Source organism: Echiichthys vipera (assembly GCF_963691815.1).
Source record: "Echiichthys vipera genome assembly, chromosome: 10".
NCBI classification, from domain to species: domain Eukaryota; kingdom Metazoa; phylum Chordata; class Actinopteri; order Perciformes; family Trachinidae; genus Echiichthys; species Echiichthys vipera.
The window spans coordinates 20,167,992-20,189,762 of NC_139835.1; the positions used below are offsets into that span (position 1 = coordinate 20,167,992).

At 39.0% G+C, this 21,771-nt stretch overlaps 4 protein-coding genes across 9 annotated transcripts in view; 2 read left to right on the top strand and 2 right to left on the bottom strand.

The window, feature by feature from the left end:
- Positions 1-433: 433 nt before the first annotated feature.
- On the top strand, positions 434-3,035 carry rab9a (RAB9A, member RAS oncogene family). Of its 3 annotated transcripts, none has more exons than XM_083921728.1 (3): positions 434-639; positions 914-1,087; positions 1,239-3,035. In XM_083921728.1, exon 3 carries the CDS (start codon positions 1,278-1,280, stop codon positions 1,884-1,886), a length of 609 nt encoding a protein of 202 aa, XP_083777854.1. In that variant the 5' UTR covers positions 434-639; positions 914-1,087; positions 1,239-1,277; the 3' UTR covers positions 1,887-3,035. The 3 variants fall into 3 exon arrangements, with proteins under 3 accessions (XP_083777854.1, XP_083777855.1, XP_083777856.1); XM_083921729.1 differs by having other exon boundaries at positions 966-1,087; XM_083921730.1 differs by having other exon boundaries at positions 434-634; positions 966-1,087.
- Positions 3,036-3,165: 130 nt separating this feature from the next.
- trappc2 (trafficking protein particle complex subunit 2) lies at positions 3,166-4,718 on the bottom strand. The gene is made up of 5 exons (XM_083922149.1): positions 4,681-4,718; positions 4,326-4,452; positions 3,928-4,076; positions 3,508-3,589; positions 3,166-3,407 (listed from the first exon to the last, which is right to left on the bottom strand). Exons 2-5 carry the CDS (start codon positions 4,416-4,418, stop codon positions 3,309-3,311), a joined length of 423 nt encoding a protein of 140 aa, XP_083778275.1. The 5' UTR covers positions 4,419-4,452; positions 4,681-4,718; the 3' UTR covers positions 3,166-3,308.
- Positions 4,719-4,985: 267 nt separating this feature from the next.
- ofd1 (OFD1 centriole and centriolar satellite protein) lies at positions 4,986-15,255 on the top strand. 2 transcript variants are annotated; one of them, XM_083922281.1, is made up of 23 exons: positions 4,986-5,096; positions 5,192-5,316; positions 5,715-5,918; positions 6,011-6,079; positions 6,179-6,203; positions 6,282-6,392; positions 6,478-6,614; positions 6,804-6,977; positions 7,099-7,205; positions 7,316-7,435; positions 8,275-8,348; positions 8,444-8,535; positions 8,767-8,956; positions 9,662-9,792; positions 10,385-10,496; positions 11,702-12,424; positions 12,707-12,863; positions 12,971-13,062; positions 13,734-13,862; positions 14,131-14,294; positions 14,388-14,564; positions 14,656-14,726; positions 15,032-15,255. In XM_083922281.1, the coding sequence occupies exons 2-23, from the start codon at positions 5,221-5,223 to the stop codon at positions 15,078-15,080; spliced, it is 3,204 nt and encodes a 1,067-aa protein (XP_083778407.1). In that variant the 5' UTR covers positions 4,986-5,096; positions 5,192-5,220; the 3' UTR covers positions 15,081-15,255. The 2 variants fall into 2 exon arrangements, with proteins under 2 accessions (XP_083778407.1, XP_083778408.1); XM_083922282.1 differs by having other exon boundaries at positions 6,285-6,392.
- A 111-nt stretch (positions 15,256-15,366) lies between these two features.
- The window catches only part of gpm6bb (glycoprotein M6Bb), a 33,141-nt gene continuing 26,736 nt past the window's right edge, over positions 15,367-21,771 (bottom strand). For 2 of the 3 annotated variants that reach the window (XM_083922343.1, XM_083922342.1), the window contains exons 5-7: positions 21,491-21,564; positions 21,298-21,363; positions 15,367-18,220 (exon numbers count right to left, since the gene is read on the bottom strand). In XM_083922343.1, coding sequence (XP_083778469.1) covers positions 18,071-18,220; positions 21,298-21,363; positions 21,491-21,564 — 290 coding nt within the window. In that variant the 3' untranslated portion in view covers positions 15,367-18,070. Of the gene's footprint in view, positions 18,221-18,644; positions 20,090-21,297; positions 21,364-21,490; positions 21,565-21,771 lie in introns of those variants that run through there. The other variant, XM_083922344.1, reaches the window with a different exon arrangement.

The following is a 21,771-nucleotide window of genomic DNA, read 5'->3' on the forward strand; positions in this document are numbered from 1 at the left end:
CTTTTTATTCTTTTTCTCAAATTTATGGCGGATCGCAAACTAATGTTTAAGGCGCAAACCGCCACCTATTGTAACCATAAGCTGTATAATACAGTCTATGATTGTAACACTTCATAAAATAATACTACTACTACTACTACTAATAATAATAATAATAATAATAATAATGGAGAATAAAAATAAAATCTAAATAATAACGTTGATAATAATGATGGAGGAGAAAAAAATCAATAACAATAATGAGAAGGAAAAAAATCCATCATAATAATAATAAAAATAAAAGTGGAGAAGAAAAACGTAACAACAACATCAACATGTATATTTCCTGATCTAACCCTGAATCTTTAGAAACGTTACCTCAGCGCTCGTTGGTTGTTTTGTGTCTGACAAGATCACATGATCCGAGGCTGCCCAGTGCCCGTGTATCGTTAGCCTGTTAGCACGTTAGCAGCTATCTGCGTTAGCACCGATCACTTGGGGTTCACCAGGAAACGGTGCCACCCTATCTCGAGACCACAGTCTATGCTCGAGACACGCTAAGTCGGGGAGCTGTCAAACATATACAAAAATATTGTAAATATTAGTTAGTTCGTGTTTTGTTTCTCCTTGATTCAGCAGCTGCCTGGTCCAAACTGTAAGGTACGTTACTAGCAAGTAAACATGACCTAGCGAACATTATATTTCATTAAGCTAACTCCAGCTGTGTTCCCTTGTTTTCCTTTTTCATGATAGCCTAGCTTAGCTAACACGTAGATAGCCGATATACAGGCAATTCAGACTGATCTACTAGCGCATTAGCATGTTACAGGTAATATCGTGTACTTTATTATACACCAGCTAATATTTTATACCCTATAGGAGTGTTCATTGTAAACTGTGTATTGCTCATTTGGTATGCTTTATTGCTTCTCAGCTATAACTGCTGTCCTGGGCCATCTGTTAATGAGGAAACTGCTGTGTTCCAGCTGGTTGAACGTTACCTACATGGCTGCTCACATCAATATTAAACATATGAGCATGTGACCGAGGACCAGGGTCTACACAGCACATGATCTGGACGAGTGGAGGAGGACAAAACCAATCAGGGGTGAGACCAAAAGGCTCAAAAAATCTCCCAAAAATGCAGTAAAATCTACAGTGGTTGTTGTCAATTGCTTGGCTTATTTAAATGCTACTTGAAAATAAGAGTGTGGTAAAGGTTAATAAAAATATATTGTCCACATTGCATTTCTCCTTAGGTAAATTATTTCAAAGCGGTTGATCGGGAGTGAATAGTCATGACAACAAAGACATCCCTGCTTAAAGTCATTCTGCTGGGTGATGGTGGTGTCGGAAAAAGCTCGCTCATGAATCGTTATGTTACCAACAAGTTTGACGCACACCTTTTCCACACCATCGGAGTGGAGTTCCTCAACAAGGAACTGGAGGTAGATGGCCACCAGGTTACCCTACAGATCTGGGACACTGCTGGCCAGGAGCGCTTCCGCAGCTTGAGGACACCTTTCTATCGTGGCTCTGACTGCTGCCTGCTCACATTCAGTGTAGATGACAACCAGAGTTTCCTCAACTTAGGCAACTGGAAGAAGGAGTTCATCTACTATGCAGATGTCAAGGAGCCAGAGAATTTCCCATTCGTAGTCTTGGGCAACAAATTGGACGTGACAGAAAGGCAGGTGTCTGCTGAGGAGGCTCAGCAATGGTGCCAGGAGAACGGCGGCTTCCCCTATTATGAGACCAGTGCCAAGGATGCCACCAATGTAGCGGTGGCTTTTGAGGAGGCAGTGCGCAGAGTGTTGGCATTGGATGAAAGAACGGACCACCTCATCCCCACAGACACAGTCAAGCTCCACAGAAAGCCTCGCTCTGCTGCCACTTGCTGTTCATAACATCCTGGAGTTTTCACTAACATAAATTTGCTGTTCTGCCTGTTGTGTGACGGGGCTGTAGGTTTACAACGCTGTAGTAACATCTTAAACAAACTATGCTACTTCTGTTTGAAGAGAAAGAGAGGAAACACTAAATTCATACCAGTCTAATTATATACATATATAAACATTATTTTTTACAGATAACTGTAATATCACTAAATCATTGAGTCCGCTCTGCCACAATTCAAAAGTCATGCTTCAGAGGGGGAGCTGAAAAATAATGTAGTTTCACTTCCCTCTCAAATGGTTCAATTTTCCATTCTGTCATGAAGGCAAAACCATAACGCCACTCTTAAAACATGTACTACCTTGAGTCTAATCATTATAGGGTTTCTTAACTTAACTCCTAAATATAATAAAGCAGATAGTGATGGCCTATGTATACATATTCAGAAAACTGCATGATTAATAATTTACACAGCCCAATAACCCTATTTCTGAGAATGATGAAGTAGCTTAGGCAGAACTACGTATGTGTCACTAACAAATTGAGGCGTGTCGTGATTAATGCTTTAGGTCTGGTTTGTGCACATTCTTCTTAGTGAATAGATTTGTGCTGAAAGCACTGAGGGACACGATCCCCAACAGAAGATACTAAAATTAAAGCAAAGTTAACATGCATGGCATATGGTGTATTTAATTTTCTTGAATTTTTTGTATTTTGTAAAGTGTTTTTACCTTAAAATTGACTTAATGTTGCCTTCAGGAAAGTGTAATGAAGTAGGGGTCATGACTGAGGAAACTTTCCCTCACTGAGTTTGTTTTAAATAATGATTTTGATCTTTAAAACACTCCTAACATTTTTTATACTTGCAGTTTAAGGTCTTGCCCTACAGCTTAATATTTAAAATAATGAACCATTCATTGACAATGTTCTCATTTACATTTATATTCAAATCTGTACTACTGGTATGCAAAATGATTAATAAACCCCCTGAGAATTGTCTCTTAAAGCATATTTTGTATCCTGACAACTGTTTATCCCCAAGGTTTGAACTGAACATTACCATTCTGCTGTGTAACCACTATAGTGACATAATGCCCGAACTAAGAGATACATGCCTAACTGTCAAGATTGTGTCTATTAATCATAATGTTATTTTGTTTGTTTGTTTTTCCATGACTGGTTGAGTACTCTTGGGGGTTTAAATGCCTTAAAGTCTAATGTTGACAATTAGCATACATTAGCCATACTCGAAATTCATCCCATGCAAGAAATCAAGAAACAAACATTACCTTACAGCAGACAATAACATATTTTATAGAAAATCTGTGTTCAATACATTTTACATTTGTGAAACAGGAAAAGAACAACATAGAAATCAAATGTGTTACAACAAATAGACAAGATGCATTAGAGTCATTGTACATGAGAAGAGATTAACTCAGGAGATGTTTCTTTCCAAGAAACTGTACTTTCCTCTCAAAAGCAGTTGAGCGGATCGGTGCATTGATTTCATAAAATGGATTCATTGCAAACTGGAAGACAAAATAAATGATTAAATCAAACAAGGTGAAAAAAAATAGACCAAATGTTACCTCGTTCAAAGTTACTCTAATCAAACGGAAGGCAACTTACCTTAATATATAAATCATAGACGTCATTAAAAAAGTTTTTAATTCCATCTTCTTGTCGCACATCATGCAGCATGATTAATCTTATATGTGCAGCAAATAGTTAAAGAAAAAGCTCTGCCAATTAATTCCTTGAATATGACCACAGAATGACAAAAGGATATGACTGCCTTCAGTTATTTGTCAGTTAATCAGCTGATTGTTTCAGTTATCTTGCAATATTGTATCCAAATTACATTTGTCCACCTCTGAAATTACTTTATTAAACATATTAGCCAAGTAGGTGTTTTTGTCCGTCTCTTGTGTCAGTAAACTACATGGCAATAATATTCATTTTTTGATTGCGATTACCACCACTAATAAATAATTATGTATCGTCTTCTACGGGGGAATAAAAAGGGAAGAATAAAATAGAATAGAAAGGATATGTCCTGCAGTGACGAAGGCAGAGACAAACCACTCGTTGAACTTGTCCACGGTTTTCAAGTACATATTGTTTGACAGCCACATGTTTTCATCCACCAAATCCAGGGCAGCATGTGCAATGAACTGGTTCAGGTGACGATGGTCATCCTGTGGGCAACAACACAAATCTCATCAAATACAATACATCAACAGGCATTATTATTTCCTATAAATACCTAGAAAGGCCATTAAAGACAGCTGGTCACATGACATATTGTTTATACAGTACATTGGGTCCTGGCATTGATGCTGAAGTCTATGGCTAGGCGAATGAATAACGTCATTTTTTACCACTATAATTGCACAAGAAAATATGTACTGGAATATCTGCTGGTGTTATTAATAAAGTCATGTTACCTTTGATTCAACCTTCCCAGCTGGTAAGAACTCCATCTCAAACACAGGGTTGTCCTGGTGACCAACCATGACGAAATAAAAACTTCCAGACATGGCTTTTCCTTCTTCTTAGCAAAGCCAAACTCTCCTAAAAACAGTCAAAACAAACAGATAGGTTAAATAGTTTAATAACGCGTTACCTTTCAGCTAACAGTTAGAAAGCTAACGTTAGCCGCAGTACTCGACAGACGTTTAAGTCATTAAGTGATTCTTGTGAAACTAAAATTAACAAATGGCGCATTTAAGGTGTATACAAACACAACGTACACACACAAGGGAAGCCTTGTTACTTTAATAAAACACGACTTTTGTTAACCTGTTAATTTTGCTTCCTGGAGAGACGCGAGAACAGTCGCACAAGGATGACGACATGGTCACGCAGCCAAATATATGTATATCTTATCTACTGTAAAAAATAAAATAATAATATTTATATATTCAAAAGGGGTTTAGCGACGACCGTGTTTATCTGAGCTAAATCATTACTGGCTTAAACATTTACCATAAATTACTGAGTAATAATAAAATGCCGTTTTTCGTGACGTCATAACTGTGGGCCCGGAACGACATTTTCCGTTGACGGATTTAAATGCTGAAGGCACACCTCCTGGAAAGGGACGCCGTGACGCTTTCTGGTTGTCAGGTTCGTTACTAGAGGAATTATTCAATTTTTTGAGATGGCTATCTTTATCGTGTGTTAAACGAAAAAGAGTGATAAGAGCCCAACACCAGGTAAGACCAATTTTAAAGTTGTTGCGGTTTTGGTTATCTTGCTCGCCATGTCAGCTTTACCGTGCTGTTGTCTGCTTTTGTCTTTCTTCTGTCAGGACCTAGAAAACAACAACACTCAACAGTTATGTCCTCGGTCAGGGAAGACACGTTATCCCCAGATGAGCTGAGGAAAAGACTCTATCAAACTTTTAAAAATAAAGGAGTACTTGATACACTCAAAGTAAGTAATGCAAATGGAGTTGCTCTTGGCTCTAATAGTCCAAGACCAGTATTGGGTCAGTTTGATATTCAACATTCATTTGATATACAGAATAAAAATACATAAGGAATATTAGTCTTTATGTTGCACAAGTGGTTTGACATAATTCAATGAAATGGCTTACTTGGTTATAACCAAGTCCAGTTGCTTTTGACTGAAATTGATTTGAGGATAACTATGACCTGGACAAAATTAGAACATTCACAGACTTGCATGCATACTATTTTTTTTATTCTGAATATCAAATGAATGTTGAGTATCAAACTGACTTAATACTGGTTAGTCCAAGCCTACTCTAACTAACATACGCTTCAGAGTGTCTAATTCGTCTTTTCTTTCACTCTTCTGATATGATTCAGACGCAGATGCGAAATCAGCTCATCCAAGAGTTAAAACACCCACCTTTGACTGGAAGAGAACCAGTTCCCAGACCAGTACCTGTGAAATCGGAACCCCTTTTGGTCTCAGCCTGTAACAGCATAGTGGCTGATCATCTGCGCTCCTCAGGGTATGAGTACACCCTTTCTGTGTTCTACCCTGAAAGTGGCCTATGCAAAGAGAAGGTGAGCACGATCATTTGTCTAATTTACTGCAGCTTAAAGTGTAAAGGACATCAATGCATATGAAATTTTTGGTCTTCGGTCCATTTTGGCAGGTTTTCACAAAGGGAGACCTTCTTCAGCTTCTTAAAATTGATCCTGAATCAGCCCTTTGCAGAACCCTGGTAATGAATAACATGATTTTGCATGTCGAATACTATTTTTGAAATATAAAAAAATGTGTCGATGATAATGGTGTTTTTTTTTGTGTTTTTCTTTTACAGTCATCAAACAAAGATAATGATAAAGGTATGTGCAGCATTCTGTTCCTTTTTGAATTGTTCCTGGCCCTATGGTCCGTCGCTGATATATTTTCTCTTTGTCTAGCAGGGTTCCTGATTAGCCTTCTATCAAAACTAACACACCAATATACTCACGGCCTGTGTCATGATGCTGACACTCAGACAACCAGTATAGCAAGTTATGGAGAGTCTCTTGGTATGATGAAATAAAGTCATAAATTGCATTTAAAATACATGCCTTTCAACACAGTTTTTAATGTTTTCTTTTCTTCCATAAACAGTCGAGAAGATGAAAATGATTGATAAGGAATATGAGAGCTCCAAACACAGCGGGGACAATTTTTTTTCATTCCAATCAAAACTGGCTGCCTATAGAAAAGAAATAGAAGCACAAATGCAAGCAGAAATTAACACAAAGGTATGTATATTTTTTTTAATCAAAAGCATTGTGAGCAGCTCGTACTAGCACTAAACTATGTTTTACAAGGTAATCATTTCTTTATGATGTAAACCTATTGCATGAATGTGATATGTTTTATGAATGGCTAATATGTGATCAGGTAACTTTCCCGCTGGCCTCAACATTCTCAGTCTTTTCTTTCTTAAGATGCAACATTTCAGAGATGTTGAAATGGCCAAGGTAAGGATGGAAGAAAAAGCAAAATTTCATAAAGAATTTGATAAGTTGAAGCAAGAGCTGGAGAGGACTTACGAGATGAAGGCAAAGGCGTTGATGGACCGGGAGAAAAATGCTATTGATCGTTTACAAAAACAACAAGAGGTAGGTTAATCCTAAAATGATGTTGTACTCTATTTATTTCTCTCAGGATAAATCTTTACAAATAATAATTTCTTAAAAGTGATATCATGGCGGCTCATTTCTCTTTTTTTTTTTTTTTTAGATTGAAGAAAAAAACGTGTATATGCAGAGACAATCAGTCCTGAAAGAAATCGAAACCGTGCGGAACAGAGAGAATGAGCTGAGGATGAGGATGGAAGCTTTTGAAAAGTGAGAGCTTTATATTTACCATCCGGGTTCCTGAAGCGGTGCTATGCCCTCTCATTTTGACCACTGGTTCGCCGCAGACTATGAATGTGACTATGTTTTTATGATGTTAGGACTTGTCAAATTCACGAAGAGAAGGTAAAGACCTCTGAAGAGCTGCTTAGGAGGAGAGAACTGGCATTGAAGACTATGGAGGACACGCATGACCAAAGGCTGAAGAATGAACTTTCCAGGTATTTTCATGTTGCACAAGGTTTGTTTGTGTGTTCATTTGGCTCAGATTGACCTGTTAGACATAGTCAGTTGATTACACATATGCAGTCTCATTTGATGTTCTCTTAATTCTGTTAGTGCACTTTATCTCTCAAGTTGAGTGTATGTTGTCTTGTTCGGGATATTGTCATTGTGTGACCAGAGGATGTCACTGTTTTATAGGTTTAAAGTAAAAGTATCATGTATGTACAGTGTGCATTGGAAATCTTCATTCAGAGATTTATTCCACTCTACAGTAAAAAAAACGAATAAATAAATTATTTGACTTAGATGGATTCTTTGTTGTAAAATGGAAAACAAATATTTATTTTGATTAATTTTACAATGTATGTATGCTTACTAACTTCATAGTCCATAGTATATCTAGGTCAAATCAAAGTGAATTGTTTTTTTTGTTTTTTTATTATTATTAAAGTTGAAATTTTGCACTCTAATATGTATATTTAGACCTCAAAATCCAAAAGTGAATTTCTGTGTTAATGGTTATGATTTGTTATTATATAAAAACTATAACTTAATCAGTTATATAGTTAGGTCATGCATATTTACAGACGTAAAGATGCTCTACTTAAAATACTGAAAAAAGGTGGGCTGGGATTGCCTCCACACGGCAACAGTGTTTTTGATGACCACATACACAAAGGACCGGACCAATTGATACATTGCTTTAACAAGTCTAAATTGCAGCTACTTTGATTTATTACTCTATAAGAGCCTTCATGGATTTCCAAGATTGATCGTGTTGATATAGTTTCAGAGCTCTTTTTTGAATGTTGTTCTTGTGTCTTCATAATATTAGGTACGAGCTTGAGTTGAAGGATGAATTCATCAAGAGAACAGAAAAACTATCTGAGAATGAGAACAGAAACAAATGTGAGTATTTAAAGAAATGCAAGATTACTTACTACTGGTTTGCTCTTTCTGGTGTTTTGGTTTGATTCTGTGTTTACATGCTTGTTATTTCTTAGTGGAAACTGTTCGTATCCAAAAGGAGTCAGCTGTAATTGATGGCAAATTAGAGGAGCACAGCAGAGCATGTTCAGAACTGAGACGGCTGCAGGTAAACAACATAACCCGTTATGTATCAGCAGTATCAACTTCACCTTCTTCAATGGGCAATAGGCATAATATTAAATAATTCAACACTCGTATCCAGACAAAACTTCCAATCCTTCAGTGTGATGTGGTAATAATGTAATGTAATAATTAGATGGTACACAGTCTAATTGTTAAATTGAGTTTCCAGATTAATTTTGCCTGCTCTTTTCCTGTCTCTTCTGTTGTTTTCCAGGTTGAGCTAGACACAGCACAGCAGCATATTTCTCTGCTGACTCAGCAGAAGGAGCTGTTAAGGGAAAGACTCGAGACCATGAGTGACTATCCCAGCTTGAAAAGAGAGAAAGCAGAGCTGCAGGGGCAGCTGCGGCTGCTGAAGAAACAGCTGGAGGAGGCCCAAGAGGAGAACCAGCATCTCCGTGGAGGTGAGGATTGGCATGGATCGGATCAGGGGTTTTCTGTCTTTTAATAATGTACACTTGATTCCTTTGTGGCTGATGCATGTAATGCCTGAGAGAGTTATCACTTATAAATCTAAAAAAAACAGTAACATTAGTTGTTGTTTTTTTTAAATAACTGAGATAAGCACTGTGAATGAAACGTAGGAATTGGATTTTAGTGTCGGTTCATTGTGAGCTGTGGGAGATGCGGTGTACTATGAAGCATTGGTGTTAGTCTGTCCCATTGCTTCTGGCGTCTGTGGGGGCCACTGTGCTGTGTTTGTAGCTCTGCAGACAACTCACTAAAAAATCACTAGTGAGGGATTGGGCATGTGAAGGGGAGCAGAGAGCACAGTGAGCAGAGACAGAAGGCTTCCTTTACCAATGGCTAAGAACCAGAAATTAACCTTTCTCTGAAGGATACGGTATTCTTCCTGTTTGAGGCAGTGGAGCAGTTGGCCTCTTTCCTCATCACTGACAGAAGACAGAAACATGTTGTGAGGCCCCATATGCGATATTCTCATGCTGGTCAGATCCATACTGCCAACATTGTGAACTTGAGCATGACACTCTTAATCAGAACAACTCCTGTGTATCCCCAGATGCCTTTTCTTTAGGTAGCTTTCCCACTGAATTGGCAAAATGATGCGCTTTTAAACTTTGTTTTGACTATTATAACCTCTTTCTCAGATTTGGGCAAGCCATCCAAGGAGCAGCTGGCGTTGCAGATGGAGCTACGAAGGCTGCAGAGTGCTCGCACACTGGATGTGGAAGAGTTTGACAACCAGAAACAGGTGCTGCAGGCACAGCTCCAGAGTGAGGTCAGTCACATCACAGCCTCTTGCAGAGTGTGGGAAAGGGAATGTGTTCAGCTTTTTTTCTCCACGCAGTTTTGTCTCACCTTGGGGAATTTCTTGTATATTCTTGAGTTTTCAAATGACCTCTACCTATACTTTACACATATCTTATTTTAATAAACAAACATGAACGGGAAAAAAAACATTAATAATATATATCAGATAAAATAAACATTAACTTGTTCACTAAATTACCTTGGCACAAGGACTGACACTAGCCCTATGTGAGAGATAAATCAAATATTTTATTGTATTTAATTGTTGCGACTGAATTTTAGTTTGAAATGCTTTGGTTACATTTGAAATAGTTTATACAACATTAAACTCAGCTACTACCTCTACCATCATGGAATAACTCAAATGTGGGAATGGTTCATAAACTATAAACATAAACTGATCCTACCGGAGACAAAATATTTAGCATATTTTATTTTTTTTATACACTTTGCCACCTTATTTACATTCAGAATACTAAGAAGTCACCGGACACTTTCTGTCTTATACTGTGTGCAAGCAACTTCTTGTATGATTTCCTGTTGGGGTTTTTTTTCTGCAGGTGGAACGGTGCGCTCAGCTTAAGGCTCAGTTAATGGAGTGTGAGGAGAGGTCACAGTGGATGACTAACCACATTGAGGAAATTAAGATGCAGCTTCGCCAAACTCAACAAGGTACCCCATGATTAGCAATGCATGTCTGCCACGTCTGGGTGGGATCATCACTTTGAATGATGTAGGTTTCTGTGTGCAGTTATGAACATTACAATAGAGAGGCAATGTTCCTGCACTTCTGGTGTCCCCCATGGGATGTTATTTCACAAAAGAATATGTAAAGTAATCAATGGCGAGAGACAAATCATTTTTTGATCCGGTTTGCATTGGGCCATGAATTACACATACAGTATGTGTTCATTTAAAAGATGATTTAGCAAGTCAGAAAAGTTGCAGTTTGTCGTAGTACCATTGTGTTAAACCACTCTCGTCTTGCACAATACACGTCACCCTGGTACACTCTGGACCGGACGCTAGTCTATCGCAGGGCACATGGAGACAAACCGAGTCAAACAACCATTCAAACTCACATTCACACCTACGGGTAATTTAGAGTCATCAATTAACCTAACACGTGCAAGTCTTTGGACTGTGTTGTCTTCGAGGAAGCCGGAGAACCCACGCAGACATGGAGAGAATAACTCTACACAGTAGGGCCCCAGTCTGGTTGTTCACTTTGTTGAAAAAGTATTACATGGGAGAATGAAACACACAGGCATCATAGCCTCAGTGAGCAAGAGAGTAAGGATGCGTCTGTGACGCAACCTTCTGGGTGTGTTGTCTTTTTATTGTATTGTCACATCTTATACTTCAACAGTTAATTGACAAACTGCCACTTTCTTGACTTGCAAAATTATCTTTTAAATTGGCGAACTTGTAATTCATGGCACAATTCAAACGAGATTATAAGATTATCTTTCTCTTGCCGTGGACTGTCCTACATATTTTTCCAATATACGGTCCCATATCTTATCATATACTGTATATATTATCTACACATAACTGGTTAACTTTATTTCTGCTTTACATAAACTGGCTTCCTTTCTTGGAAATCCTTGAAAATCAAGACGTAAAACATTATCCCTTTTTAAATTACTATAATAAACATTTTAGCAAAAACAAGAAAGGAAGCCATGTTGCAGTAGTAGCAGCCAGACTGTAGATGTAAGTGCATGTAAATTGTTCTTGGAAATTAGTTTTTCTAACCTCTTTTTTCTGTTTTGTGCCCTGTAATGGTGGTCGGTCTTCTGTATTAGTGTTCACCTCTCCTCTTTTGTGCTTTTCCTTTTCTTTCCCTTTTTCTTTTGTGTATGCGACGATGGCAGCTCTTGAAAACGAAGTGCTGCGTAACCCCAAGCCTTCTCTTGTTGATCGCTCAATACTGGAGCTGAGCGCTGACAAGCTGGTTCCCCCTGACATCTATGTGGACAGAGCTCTGCTAAGAGACAGGTTGGGTTATGATGATGTTTCTGAAGCAAGTGTTCCCATGCGAGGACACAAGCCGCCTTGGAGTGACTCTCCCGACTCCGACACAGAGCTGGTGGCTAAGGCCAAGGCACGTATCCAGGAGCTGCAGGAGGAGGCTGAGACCTTGGAGGAAGCCTACAGGAACTACCAGCAGAGGGCAGTGCACTCCAGCATCTCACACATGCTTCCCCCAAGACCTCTATCCCCACAAGGAGCGCATCCCTCCCGTTGTTTTGACTCTCCTCTAAGAAAACAAGTCTATCATCATTCACACGCCCACTCGTCTTACAAATCCAAAGTCTCACACAGATCAATGTCTCCACAAACTACCAGAACCCCATCCTATGCACCCTTTGACACGAGAAACACCGTACAACCTGCACAACCGAGAGTGACCTTCTCCGAAGACCATAATCAACCCCAGTCCACAGTTTTCACCGACCACAGTCTCCATTCATTGACTGAATCTCTGTTTAAAAGAGATGGACATCCCCAGGATGCAAGCAGCCCTCCGTTCAGACGTCTATCCTCCACACCTCACTCTTCCTCCAGGAAAAAGCTTCAAAGAGAGATTCCAGAAGGTACCTTAAAAAAAAATTCTTAATCTGGTGAAAACGCTTCAAAAGGGATTAGATGCACCAACCTTTTTTTACTGTCATGAAATAAAAAATGAAATGGTTCCATGTCGTCAGCACCCATATGCGGTATTTAACACTTACAGTAAACATTTTTAACTAACTGCTAGAATGTAAAGAGTTTAAACATTCAGAACAGTCACTCCACACCTTGTCATGTCACCTTTTCGATTCTGATCATTCTCCCATGAGGGTATTGTCTTACAAAAAAGTCTTAACATTTTATAGAAGCAGTTTTGTCTCCGATGGCGTTCCCGGAGTTGTCATTCGACAGACAACTCCCTCGTGCCCCCCACGACGAGGTGGCGACCTCCGGTGACTCTTCCTCTGAGCTCAGTTCACCCCGCAGTCCTCAGCTCAAGAGCACAGCACGAGACCAGTCCAGGTACCATCTGGCATCACTTTAGCAAGGACAGTAAAACACTTTTATACATTTTAACATAGCGATAGTGAACATTAATGCACTCATTTTTTTGCCCCTGTTTCTGTCAGTCCACCAAAGCTGCACCCCGTGTTCTCCAGCTCGGAGTCTTCCCCACAGCCAGAGAAAATAAGCCTTGAAGATCTCACAGGGATTTTGTCAGGTACTTTTAACTAGTATTTGTTGTTTTGTTTTTTTATTAATTAAGCAACCCTACAACATAACTCAGTTGTGTTTTGCCTTCCTGACGATGTGAGACCAAGTTTAGATCTTCTCCAGTTTGCAAATACAACATGGTAGTGTACTGAAAAGGCTGTTTGGTTGTGTAGTTGCGCTTGACACATAAAAGCAGAATTGTTGTAATCAACGCTGAATGTCTAACCTGTTTGCACATAATGTACTCTTTACAGTCCTGTTGCATGGTGTTTTACTGTCTGGAAGACACATGAAGCAAAGACTCCCAGATCTCCAAGTGTCCATGTCAAAAGCACAATTTCCTTAATAATCAGCACCTGGAGTTTTTCCTGTTGTGTCTAAAGATTCCACTCTATCCTGGGATGAAAAGCCATACATTAATATATGTATTTTTTTTTTTAGTTTCATTACCATTTATTTAAACAAAATCCCCAAATGCAGTATATCCGGTGTGGAGGTTTTTGATTAGGGAATGGCTGGTTTTTAATGAGTGTGTGACTGGCTTCCAAAGTGTCCTTTCAGTGGCCCCGCACAATGGTGAAGATGAAGGGCAGCTGATTATGTATTCTGTGCTGGTCCTCTGGCCCTTTTGCATTATGGTGGAGCATAAAAGATCTCTTTGTGCATGTCTCTCTCCAGAGCCCGGCCACATTCCAGAGCTTCTCCTGGACACTGCCGTCCCTCTCTCTGAGGAGGCCCCTGACGGCCCCGCTGTCCCCCGCCCACAGGACCTCCCAGAAGACCCGATAGACTTGCAGGGCCAGGCGGGTGAGTCGTTAGTCCCCCACCCCTTACTGACACATAGTCTTGGTTGACCCCAAATGACAAGAATGGACACCTACTGTACACCATCAGTCTGACTGTATGACTCTCTCAAATTTCCCTCATATGTGGGATGTTCATTCTGGGGTGCATTGTTTCTTAAACCAAAATAAAGGGACGGCTGACAATTCATTTAGCTAATTTTCTTTCTGCAATTTCCCAGCTTGGGATCAATAAAGTATTTCTATTCTATTCTATTTAATTTGCTTTATAGAAGTCCCACAAGCTTCAGGTGAATCGGCTGGGGAAGAAAATGTAGAGGATGATGAGCAGAGGTGGGAAAGAGAGCGAAAGGAAAGACTAGAACAGAGGCAAATGGAGCAAGATGAAGCCAGAGAGAGGGAGCTGCAAGAGCTTGAAAGACTGGAGACAGAGATGGTAATCATTATCTTGCACAAAGTTCTCTTTAAGAAAATAGAGATCGGAGATAGCACGATGAAATGAATATTGACAATATTTGCAACTAACCAGCTTTTGCAAGAGAGGGAGCAACAAGGACAGGAAACAGAAGAACCTGGGATTAATAAAGGAGCAGATGAAGAGCAGAAGCAAGAGGCGGATGATAACGGGGAGGAGTCTGAGGGCGAAAATCCATTGGAGAAATACATGAAGATGGTCCTGGAAGCAAGAGAGAAGCAGCATGCACAGGTGAGCGACACACTCTCCTGTAAGAACTTTGCTTTTATGACTTGAGTAGCAGCTGCACCTGTGTGTTAAACTGAGTGGGGGGTGGTTTCAGAGCCCTGGAAGAGAAGAAGCAGAACATACAAGCCCAGGGGCCAAGAGTTTGTCTGAGGAGAAAGATGACAGGTAACTAAAACACTTGACTAGACTTACAGCTTTACTTGTGAATACAACACAATTAAGTTTTCCAATTTAAAAGCTATGTTATTACTGTAGGGAAGTTTAATAAACGTATAAGCCCACATAATCCTCTTCCAAAAGAATCTAATTCTTTACTTGTTTTTCATCTCCTGGCCCTTTTATTGTTATTTGTTCTGGAATTGTGTTGTCTTAAGGATGAATTAATTGAGAAATACTACTTTTGGTTTATTTTATTTATTCTTTTCTGTCCCTCGAGGCTTTCACAAATTAACTTGATGTTGTTTTCCCAGCATTGCAGCATATTCACACAAGGATGAAGATGATGATGATTTCTGGTGAGCTGGTTGTTCCAGAGCGCTTTAATAAACTGATGAATTATACAAGCCTCTGTTTTTAACAGGCGTGAAGCATTTATTGTTTTCTATTTTAAGATTTTGCTTTTCAGTGTGTATATTTTTTGACACAATAATTTACATGAATTGCATATGTTCTGAATAAAGCATATTGGATTTTTTTCTTTTTGAGTCACTGAACACAACCAAACACGATATTTTTATAACTCAAAAGAAAGAAAGAAAACGCTCCAACAGAGTGACATTTGTTTTATTTTTATTTATTTATTTCATAAAAACAGTCAACAGGCCAGTTGAGTAATGTCATAAAGGGGTTTACAGTCAGACAGGATGTTGGGTTTTTGTCCTCCTGGTGATTGATAGGTAGCCTTTATTCTTTAGTTTTTGGTTTATTCAACAGTAAATGCAGTATAGAAAGATGAGATGTACAGTGGCTTCATGTACATCTGTCAGGTTTCTCCTTGGCCATCGTACACCTGCTATTAGTCCTGCAGAGAACTATGCAAGCTTTAAATCTCTCAGGTACTGTGTAAAACACTATGTAGAGAGTTACAATGGCATTCATACTTTGGCTAAATACCATTTAGATAACTGTACAATTTTCAAAATGACTGGTGTTTTAACTAATTCTTTTTTGAAAGTTTAATTAAAAGTTATGGTTCAGTAATCCACGAGGAAGCCCTTGACATTCATACACAAAAAATCAGGCAACAAAATAATATACAACAAATATTGTTTTGACCTGAAAAGAAAACCTAAAACTTCTATAACTACTACGCTACATAAAATTGATTAATTTGTGTTCATTTAGAAAAGGAAACAGGCAAACACTGCCTACTACTGATGTCAGTATACATGACTGCACATCACGTGTCACTGCAGAAACAGTTGTCTTCATGCAACAAAGAAACATATTCCTGTAACTCAACTAATAGAAAGAAAAGATTACATGAGTAATTATGTCAGCATTATGACAATTGCACATCAAAACTGGTGCAATAATAGAAAAGCACAAAAATCAAGTGGTTTTATCTTAAAAAATAAGAAAACACTAAAAATCCTGACTTGTAACAAGTTTACATTTTTCACACCTTCAGTTCTGTAAGGGTTTTTTTTTTTTTAACCAATAGTACCAATGCACATGGGACATAGTCACACTTGTTTTTTTTTCACAAGACTTTTCAAAATCAAGTTAATTTTGATCATATATTACAATATATGATGAGACATTACAATAAACAGGCTAAAAAGCATTTATGAGGGATCAGAGAGCTCTCTGTGTTGGCAAGCCTTGACCTTGTTTTTCCATTCGTATGAATAAATACATATGGACCATACTTTTAAGATATTGACTATCCCTCTGTTATTATTGGCAGCATTTCACATTTAGCAAGCAAGTTATTTGTATGGCATTATCCATAAAGATTCAATCCTATGACGTACGTGATGTAGAGCAGCTCCCGGTGTGTGTGATTATAATAGGATTTTCAAATCATAGTTTCCCAAGGGCGAAGTGTTTTTTCCAGTTAAATTGTTCCATAGGCTCTAGTGCAAACCTGAGGTAGTGCTAATGTAGGCCATGAATGTTCTGAGTGACTTATAACTACAATGAAAGAATCTACGTAGAACTAATTACTCAGTGTGGCCCTGAATTCATGTTGAAAGTACTTCTTGTCACATGCTTCCACGGAGAAAAGTATTAATACATTAAAGTTATGGGGTAATAATGTTTACAAGCTGCCACACAAGTATAATCAAAGTGTGCTCAGTTCTTCCCTAACGCATGCATTTCGCTAAAAGACATGTTATAAATAGTAAAGTTTTGGAGCAAACACGTGTGTTTGGGAAGTCATGAGCATACGATTGGATAAATGAGAATTGGATTATACTGCACAAGTTGTCTAAGAGAGATTGTAAACAGACGTTTTGATATAGTTTTGCTGTTTGCTCTTCAATGCATCATGACTTTTCTCCGTTTCTTTGATTCTCTGTTCACTGTGAAGGCACGCGACAAATGTTTTCTTCATTCTTCAAATTCAGGGCAACACATGGTAATTAACTGATATACAAATGGACATTATGAGTGTGAACTATTCCTTTAAGTTGCAGTGAAATGCCACCACGCGTACGACAGAAATGGTTTCACTTAATATATTTGACCTCTATCGTTGTTGTGAAGTCAGAGCAAAACATCCTGTTACATGCCACTGTGTCTTGTCAGTTGTTATCATTTTATGGTTCTTCTGACATGCTACTTTATGTACAAGTGGCACGCTAACTCTATGCTATGAGGCTTTTCACGTTATGTATAATTAATATGCATTTTTTTTGATTGGAAAAAAAGAGCAAACTAACTAAAATGTCACATTCCCATGTTGAAAAGTGGCCACCACAGCTCAAAAGAAAGACAAAGCAAGACTGTAAAACAAACCAAACATCGTTATGCGTTTTATAAGAATAGTGCAATGTCTCAAGCTTTGCCAGCCAAAAAACTGGTGATAAGAAAAAGGGCCGGAGAAGATCAAAGACTACATGAATATCAGAAGTCAAAACTGCTTTTTTTCCCTTCAGAAAAAAAGTAGCATTAAGGAAACTTTATGTAGCAATTTGAAAACACTTATTGGTGAGTTAGTGCAGAAAGCAACACTGATGCATTAGTTTGTTAGGAGCCTGGTTAGTACTGCACAGTGTCACAGCAGTTGGCAGGTTATTTTAGCTGAGCGTTGTCTTGGTCCAAAGGGGCCACAGTGCTTGGCCACAGTGTGTGTGTGTGTGTGTGTGTGTGTGTGCGTGCGTGCGTGCGTGCGTGCGTGCGTGTGTGTGTGTGTGTGTGTGTGTGTGTGTGTGTGTGTGTGTGTGTGTGTGTGTGTGTGTGTGTGTGTGTGTGTGTGTGTGTGTGTGTGTGTGTGTGTGTGTGTGTGTGTGTGTGTGTGTGTGTGTGTGTGTGTGTGTGTGTGTCTCGAGTGTATAATGTCCTCATGTGTAGGAATTGAGGCATTCCTTTGAGCGTGAGGTGATGTCCTGCAGTTCCCGCTCTTCCTTCATTTTGATGTCTTGGTAGGCATGCATTTGACTGGCATCCTTAAGGTAGGCCCAGTTTGCTGACAGAATCATGAGGAAGTGGATCTGGAAGAGAAGGGTGAGGTGGATGGCCGGTGAGCATGTCAAAGATGCAAAGCAAGCTACAGGAGTCAGAGCTACAGTATGTACATCACAGACATACACAAACAAAAGTTACGCTTTTAAAAAAGACTTAATGAACAAGGGGGGACAAACTGAAAAAGACTTATTGTAACATTACTGTTACAATCATTACTAATACTGGAGTTACGTTACTATATTGCTGTGCTCAGTACTATAGAAATGACACTTTAAAGGCGTGAGAATGAGTAGAAAAAAGAGAGCCACAGGTTGCGCATGCAAGTTTTATGCAGCTGTAAAAAGCTTGAGGTTAGTGCAAAGCATGAGATTTTGTGAATCTGACCCCGATTTCATATGCATATCAGTATTATACTGCTGTAGGTTTTGTAAGAAATAGACCAAGTAGGGATACTTTTGTAAACAAAGATTGTTTATTTTATATAGAAAGTAAAAGCTACAGTCTTCCAAAACTTAGGAGAAAATTAAATATATGAAATATGGAGTATAAGTAACTATAAACAGATCAAAGAATCTGAAAAATGTAAGCATGCAGGCTCAGTGTTAAGATAAAAACAAATGGCTCTTTAATGGCACTTTGAGAAAGAATGAAAGGAAAAACATCAACTTCATAGCTGAGGCTATACCAGCATCAGCTCTCATAGAAAAAAAGTACATTTACTCTACTCTAAAATAGGAGAATTTCTTTTTCTTATGTATAAAATACATGAAATGAAAGAGGCTTAAGGCCTCATGCAGAAGAATACGCCTGGTACTGGCCTAACCCTTCATAGTGTGCTGTGCTAGGTATGTGCAGTTACTTTGAAATCTACAACACAACTGGTCACCATAATACTCATCAGCATAATACAGTTGAAGCTCATTCATTTTTAGTTCAGTTTAGAATTTAACTCATGACAAAGGAAATAATACTGAATATTTTCTATGTAACACTTCAAGGTTTCATGGGTTCGGCACCAAATTTTTAAGGCTAAGGAAAGAAACCAAAGAAATATAAGGACAAGGCACTTTGCCTCTTTAGCTGGTCCTTTTACAGATGTATCACTAGAGTTCCTCCTCACCAAAACTGCTAATCTGGCAATCGAAAACAAAAAGCACCTTTAATATTTGTCATCAGATGTTCCCTTTGACTAATATCATAGATTTATACTGTACATCTATATGGGCTTGGTGCAGTGTATGCCTTGATGGTATAATTCTTAAAAGTGTGTTACAGCCTGCGCAACAGTCTTACATTTTCTGTTCCATACGTGGCTCAGGAGTTTGTGCACACATTTTCATTTCAGCTCTGACTGCATTAAACTGATGCTTGTCCTGTTATACAAGATGATACTGCAAGCTTAATACTGTAAAGGTTGTTTTGTTTTGAAAATTGGAAATACTGCTTTTATGCCGGTCAAAATGAGCGTTGTGCATTACGAATATAAATAACACTGTTGTAGCTGTGCACATTTCTATAAAATCTGATGGTGACAAATTTCTATAAGTGCCAAGGAAAGCAGAACAAACCAGCCAACTAAACACCACCCCAGTCCGAAGACAACTTTCATCAGGTGTCCTCAGACAAGCAATATCCCTCGATACCAAATGCTAAAGGAAGCATACAGTCAGCTATTTACACTTTATGTGATTACTAATGGAGAGATGTTGATTTTCCTATTCTCAGGTTGTTGTTTTTTTTAGTTTATTTGTTGTGAGTGGCAACTGTCTCTACTCAGTGCAGCCTCAAACGCTGTACCGTGCTCTTAAAACAGTTTAAAACTTAGTGCAGCAGTCTTCTCGACTCTTAAACTTCAAAACAGCAAAGTTATAAGTGGTAGCCATCATGTAGATCAGCTGGTGGAAGAGAACAGAAAAGGTTGTAAGAGAACATGCCGGTGATTTCCTCATCACTAGTACTCTGACAGGTTAGTGTAGTGACAAATAGTTTTACAGCAGAGAAACGCTAAAGGGATAGATCAGATTTTTTGAAGTTGGTTTGTATGATGGACTTATCCATTGTCAGTGTATCACATACAGTAGATGACGGCTAGCATGCCCCGAGTTCGGAGAAGCAGCTTGGACTCCAGGTACAGAAGCTAAGAAATGTACTGCTGTGGATGGGGCCAGCAGCAAAACACTTTGGCTACCTAAAAAAAGGCCAACCTACGAAAATCAGTTTAGGTTTACGCAAGACTATGGAAGGAGGCTAGGACACCAATCAAAGATGGTGGCGCTGGAGCTGCGCATGTATCATACCTCCAAAGCGCTGCCATTTTTGTTTGGTGACTCAGCCTCTTTCTACTAGTCTTGGGTTTGTGCTATGTTTAGAATATTCTCACTGCTTTACCTTGCGGTCAGACAGCCCGTTCCTCTGGCACTACATTTTCTCAACCGTAGAAGATCCATATTTCTACTCCCATTCAGTCTCCCTCTGCAAGATTTCTTCTTTTGTATGGTCTGGTTCACAAATCCTCTCGTCTCTCCAGTAAACGACATTTCGTCGTAACTACTTATTTTTATTTTCTTGTTATTTGTTTATTCCATAAGCCCAGGAATGTCTAACCCAAACAGCTCAGGACAGTTGCGCCCATGCGTAGGAATACGGAAGTTCTACAGCACATGTAGTGCCAAAGGGTTGTCTGACAGCAAGTTGAAGCAGTAAAATTATTCTAAATATTAAATATAAAAGAATTATTCTAACTGATATTGATTTTTTTAGGTGGCTAAAATGTGTTAAGCTGCTGCCCCAATCCACAGCAGTACAATATCCTACTTGTGATTTATTGGTTCAAACTCAAGATTGCATTTTTGGAAATAATACTCTTTTATGGCACAAAAAGCAAGCCCAAACTGCGCTCTCTTCCATCCAACCTAAAATAAAAACAGAGTCATGTGCATCTTTAAGCAGATGGTAAACAGCAAATGGAATAGGAGCTGAAGCCTATGTGTAATCTTCCTCGGTCAGGTAATGAGAAGAGGAGCACTTGACACATGATCTGCTGATACAAACCGTGCAAAGATGGACTAAAGGGAGAGGATGGAGAGAGCGGAGGGAAGCTTACCAGAGCGATCACAGTGGCTCCTGCGCCGGCGCACGCTACGATGTACAGGTGATAAGACAGGTAGAACTGAGAGAAAGACAACACACAGTGATTACTCTTCAGCTAGAAAAGTGATGCCATGCTCCTCTGCTCTCCTCTGCTCTCCTCTGCTGATATGTGTATGAATGTGCTTGGAGGGAAAACAATTTCTTACCTCACTGGTGTTGCAGATGTCACCTAGCGTAGATCCACAGGCCTTGCCCGGCGTGGCATTCCATGGAATAATTCCTGCAGCCATGAAATTCAAAGGTTATCACATGCACTCAGATTCATTGTACCATGTGAACCATAATCAAACCTATCAAGTGCATGTGTATGGATTGAGCAAGAGACTATAAAATGTCCACTGAGTACAAAGCACAAAATAAGAGGGTTTTTTTCTTGCTAAAATGTCTGATAAACTAAGGGTGCATTCGTAAATACTTCCTCCAGGAT